The sequence below is a fragment of the Protomyctophum bolini genome, assembly GCF_963924005.1.
Source record: "Protomyctophum bolini genome assembly, chromosome: 17".
NCBI lineage: Eukaryota > Metazoa > Chordata > Actinopteri > Myctophiformes > Myctophidae > Protomyctophum > Protomyctophum bolini.
The window spans coordinates 32,834,120-32,840,119 of NC_137878.1; the positions used below are offsets into that span (position 1 = coordinate 32,834,120).

General features: G+C 42.9%; 1 protein-coding gene across 1 annotated transcript; it reads right to left on the minus strand.

Moving 5' to 3' along the window:
• Positions 1-661: 661 nt before the first annotated feature.
• Positions 662-4,549, minus strand: LOC308331732 (small COPII coat GTPase SAR1A-like; the record flags this gene model as incomplete). The annotated part of the gene is made up of 2 exons (XM_080787223.1): positions 662-824; positions 3,945-4,549. The coding sequence occupies 2 exons, from the start codon at positions 4,547-4,549 to the stop codon at positions 662-664; spliced, it is 768 nt and encodes a 255-aa protein (XP_080643349.1).
• Positions 4,550-6,000: the final 1,451 nt, after the last annotated feature.

Here is a 6,000-nt window from a genome sequence, read left to right on the forward strand (position 1 = left end):
AGTCTATGAGGCTATCTATGACAAAGTTAAATCCACAACACAATTTTATACAATGGGGGTCCGCGGTCCCCCCTGCTTCATCTCTCACCTAGCTAAAGGGGTCCACGGCCTGAAAAAAGGTTTAAGAAAGACCTGGACTCAGCGAGAGTAAAAGGAATTTGGCTGTATTATGGAAGTGTTGGAAAACAGCACCAGCGTCTGGCTGCATGGCTCATTTATATGGGTTCATTTGGAGTCTTCCAATCTGTCAGAGAGATCAAGAAGGCCAGATAAAAATGTGACGAGGGGAATTAAACCTTCCCCTCACTGGAATAACTAGATATATTTATCCCCCCCAAAAACCTAATTCAATGGGAAAATACACTCCTCTGGAATGAACATACACACAGTCAAATCCTCAAGTGTGTACACATACACATCGAAGAAATTAATGTCTTGTGTAGGCTACTTTATCAGTGTTAATTTTGACAGCAAATTAGGATTTAGTTGTAGTAATAGTCTTTTGAATATAACATTTCTTTTATCACCATTTTATTTCACAGAACTAGAGGGTCAAATGAGGTTTGCATTACCACTCTGCATAGTGTTTTGAGTGTGTGCGGTTGCTATTTGTAGTATTTCCCAGAATTACAAAAAAAAGATCTGTTTGAGATGTTTCGTTTCATTCACGCTGAACAGAGCCGAGGTGGAAACATACCTCTCCTGGCTGGTGGGTGGGGTCAGGGGGCAGAGTGCATCCTGGGAAGTCCTCCCACAGGAGCAGGGTCTCATCGGTCTCCTCCCAGGCCAGGCTGTCACAATCATCCTCAAACTCACACTCCCTCCTGTGAGATGCACACACAATATTGTGTGTGAGTATCACAATATTACATTTTGTGATACTCCATCCTCAAAAACACTACATCGAGTTCTAATTAATTAAAAATGTTTTACTGATATATAGGCAAATGTTAATTTCTCTGCTCAGATTGCACAGAATGTAGAGCCATGATGCTGGATGTATCTGGACGTTTTCTTTTAGTCTACTTTCAGTCGACACAATCTACAGTTGTTTAGTCAACTAAACTTCACTGTGGTATGCCTTGGTGTCGTAATGCCTGATTTATACTTTTGTGAGCCAAAAATAGCCAATCTACACGTTGTGAACTTGAATGTATCGGTTATTGGACAACAACAAAGTTGGAGTGTGACAACTATATGTGCAGCCAAGCTTATGACTCGTCTAGTTGTCTTAGTTCCACTGGATATCTCCCAACATATTAGTCTAGTTTTTATTTGTTGACAAAATTGTCAGTATATTAAGTCATAGTTTTAGTCATCATCGTCATCTATGTACTTTGTCGACACAGTTTATAGTCGACAAGGTTAACACAGCTTTAGAATCTAGGGATGGAATAGTATTTAGTGCGGATGGAGAGACCTGTCATCCCCATGTCTTACACTGTTGGTTTAACATTCCAACAGTTCAGTCATAAACGAACTGTGTTGGTTGCAGGGATGGGGTCATTTCGGGAGTGATTTGTGACAGAAGGGGTATTGGCAAAAAGTGAGAGGGGAAGATGTATAAGACGGGTAGTGCGACCAGCCATGCATTATACGACTTGGAAACAGTGGCACTGACGAAAAGACAAGAGGCAGCCTGAGCTGTTGGCGGAATTGAGGGTTTGGGGTAAAGCAAGGGAGGTGATGTTGAGATGGTTTGGACATGCAGAGGAGAGGGTTACATTGGGAGAAGGATGCTGAAGATGGAGCCGCCAGGCAAGGCGTGGCAGTGGCTCAGGAGGTAGAGCGGACATTTCTATCTCTGGGACAGCAATGTAATCAAAGTTAATTGAACTCTGAGAGTGTACAAATGGAACCAAATAGACCCGTGGGGGGCCCATTTGGTTCTATTTGTACCATTCCATTTGAGGGACCCTAGAGGTTCTCAGACCCAACTTTGGGAACCTCTGATCTAAACGTCTCGATAGAAGTGCAGGGAGACAAAATACAGCCACCAAAAGTTATATTGTATTAACATACACTTAACAAACATACAGATTGGACAAAACTACATTGTTACACAGTGACACTTTAAATTAACCCTGAGGATATCACAGTGTAGATTTGGGTCACAGACATATAAATTAGTATCAAGTTGGGGTCCGCGGCCAAATTAACGCATACAAAGCTGGGGGTCCATGAAATTCATAAGGTTGAGAATCACAGAAATTAATGATTTGGAGATCATATTACTTTATGTTCCCCATCACAAGTCAATTCAAATGAAATAAAACGTTGCTTCCACTACGAGTTTTATCTGACCTGTAGATGAACCTGACAGGTTCACTGAACGGTTCGCTCCATTTCACCTTGTCACAACATATTTTAGAATGTATTTATTGAAACTCGAAAACGTCCCCCTAATGACAACATAATGGTTATCAGGTTTAGAGTGGTCAAACACAGGAGGCGCGGGGGAGAATTTGAGGACGGAATTGGTGCCAAAATATTACCATGCATAGCGCCGAGATTGACGCCGAAGTATTACCATGAATGGCCCCAAAATCAGTGCTGCGATTGGCTGAGCATTGCATGATTTTAATAATTGTGTTCTCAAAATCTTTGGCAGAAATTTGTCTGTACGTATATTGTGCACTGTGAATGGCTGTAATTGGTGTGACGTTCTTTGCTGTCATGTATAACAGGTGTGCCACAGGGGCCACCCGTTATATATAAGTGGCAGATGGAGGGGGGAGAGAGAAGGCAGAGAGAAAGAGAGACGTAGGGATTGGTATGTCACAAAGTCTAGTTTTAGTTGTCTAAATACAGTCGACTAAAGGTACAGTTGATTTAGTCTATTAAAATGTATCTTGGCGTCATAATGCCCGATTTATCTCAGCTATGTGCCGGAAATGGGCGATTCGGTGTGATCCATTTTAGTCTAGTTCTTATTTGTTGACACAAATGTAGTCATAGTTATAGTCATCATAACTTAGTTAGTTTTCATCAGTTCAAAAAGGTACTTTCCACTGCTTGGAACTCCATATATGGGACAGACATGGAAAGACACAGAACCATAATGGGCATAAAAAGGTTCACCGACAGGTATTGCATAACTGGATGGAGCATACGTTTCCCGAGTAGGCTGGTGCCGGTCTAGTATATGACTAAATCGTGGGGAAAGAGGGTGTGCACATTATTGGCTAGATTGGTCCTACATGTCCAGACGTTTGTTTATTATATTGGCACGTAGCGTATATACCTTGGAGCAGTTTTCTAGTTCAGACGAAGGAGTTGAGTGTTGGAATAGTGGAACGTCATACTGGGGGATTTAGCACACACCTGCTAGTAGGGTAGAATCGCTATCGAGGTGTTGCTACTGGCATGGCGAGGCTACCTTAAAAGACAACAAATGACCATATTATGACAATGAACATATTCCCGCACAGTATAATTTCCATCATCAAGCAGCCCATGTAACGACATAGGTTTAAGTTGGTTTACGCTCTGCACGACATCGCCCTCTTTCGATAACAAGCTACATGTGCATTGACTGCACACCACCATCAAAAAAAAAGGAACAAAAAAAAATGTTAAAAAAATGTTATTCATTATTACCAATGCATGTTCGAAAAACATAATGCATTTGAAAAAAGTCAGACTTATGGAGTATTTTGTGCCTGTTTCAGCAAGTGGAGAAACCGAGACGACACCGTTTTGCTGTGCAGGACCTGTTCTCGCATGCACAAAATGGCAAATAAATCAACTTTGAGTCCGGAGATGAGTGATGGGTCCAAATGGACCCTTATGGATTACTCCCTACTACATATCAACACACGGGGGTCCACGGGGGAGTACACCAATCAATCAATGAATCAATCAATGAATCAATCGACTGTCATCTTTAAAAATCATGAGCAACATACCATAATCAAAAGGGTAAACGCAAATTTGCCAACCACCTGTTTTTCTTATTGATATACTGGGCGAGCCAGCGGAAGCCGTCCCCGTAGCCCTGCTCCTTCACGATGCTGCACATGAACACCTCCATCGGCCGGAGGTTCAGCTCCTCCACTGGCACCTTGCCCTTCCCGGTGGTGTAGCCGTACAGGCCAAGCGTCTTCCTCAGCGTGTCCTCGCTGACGGCTTCGTGGCGGTCGATCTTGTTCCCCAGGACCAGGATGGGGACGCCGGTGGCGGACTCGTCCGCCAGCACGGCGTCCAGCACCAACTTGGCCTCGGCGAGCCGCGCATGGTCGGCACAGTCCACCAGGTAGACGATCCCATCGAGGTCGAGGAGGTGCTTCTGCCAGTTCTTCTGCCCCTCTGTGTGGCCGCCGAGGTCGACCGTCCGGAAGGTCATACCGGCGATCCTCAGCTCCTCGTGGGTGGGGTGCTGCGTGGGCTGGGGCTGGGCGAGCTTGCCGTACTTGAGCAGGTGCAGCAGCGTGGTCTTCCCCGCGTTGTCCAGGCCAAGGAACGCCAGCTTGCCGCTCTTAATGTACAACCCCAGTTCCTGCAGGACGCTGCTGACGCTGTCGCAGATCCAATCTATTACCACAGACATCTTTTGTCTCCAAGACTTCGGGGTTTTGTCGATACCGGATGATGAAGACGAGTCATTGGCCGTTGCTTTGCCCGTTGGCTTAAAGGCGCAACGTTGGTCTTATGAAGGACATTGGTCGGATGTCACCGTGACATCACCAGCCGTGCCCAAAATATGGTGTCAACCCTGGCTTGGAGCTTGTTGCCATGGTGATTAGTTTGAGAGAGCGATTCTCTGGAGCTCACTTGTTGGCCATGATGAGGTTATTGCAAGTAGACCCCCAATTATAAAATAATAAGATATTACAATGACAATGTGAAAATTATTGTTAAATAAATATCTGCATTACTTAATTTACACAATTAGAGAAGTACACAATTAGAGAATGTAGAAGAATTGTTATTTTGATTAACGTTGTCCTGTTATCTCTCCTATGGTACCACATCAATACAGCATGGACTTGTGAACAAAATCTTATCGAACGATAACAACATATTATTTTAAGGTTTGGGTCCGAGAGGCTAAATCTCATCAAATGGTGGTCCGTGGCTCAAATGTCAAATGAATAATGAACCTTGACGTGATATGAATAAGGTTTAAAATTATTGAAGCAGGGCAACATTTACAAGAAAGAAAGGAAAAAAACACAAAAGGTTAAAGATAAGCTAGGAGATAAGAGGCTGCTGCTCGACATATCTTCCTTTGAGCAATAGTATACTATGACATTTGAACCACTTAAACCTCCTCCATGTCTGATGTCAGTGATTGAAGTCTGTTTTCCACAAAGACTGAAGAAAAGCAGCGTGAATCTGGATAATGTGAAATGGTTTGAACGTTAACACATTAAGACGGGAAAGCATCTGTGTCATTTTAGATTTGAGCTAAAAAACATTATTTTATACTTATGGCTATTACAAAATAACCAATGCATGCTCAGCAGCACTGCAACTTGTAGATCAGCAATTTTTTACCCCTATTGTTTTGCAAATTTTCCAATATATTTTTAAAGCAAACATTTTTAACTCAATTTTTGCTTATGGGGCTCCCTGCAACAACATTTTGATGGCGGTCCGTGGCCAAATACATTTTGGAGGTCCTTTTTTTTCTCCAAAAAGACATTTGTAGATTGGGCCTCAGGTCTTAATGGTTTATCATGGATTTATCACAGAACGTACGTTATGACACAGATCATGTTGACACATGGTTGAACCTCAGTGGTCTCATAAACGTTTCCTGTGGAGCTGTGTATTGTGATGTATTTTTAAAGTATTGTTCTGTTCAGTGTGACAGGAGTCACAGGACCTCAGTGGAAATAAGCCTTCAGACTTTCCTGTGAAATCCTTGATGTTTTTGTTTTGTAATTGCTTTTCTAAATAAATCAATTCGAATCAAATCAAAGCTTACTGCCTGGGGAAAATGGCGTGTGCATTATGAGAATGGCTCAAGCCCCCAGAATGGCTGGCCAACATTGA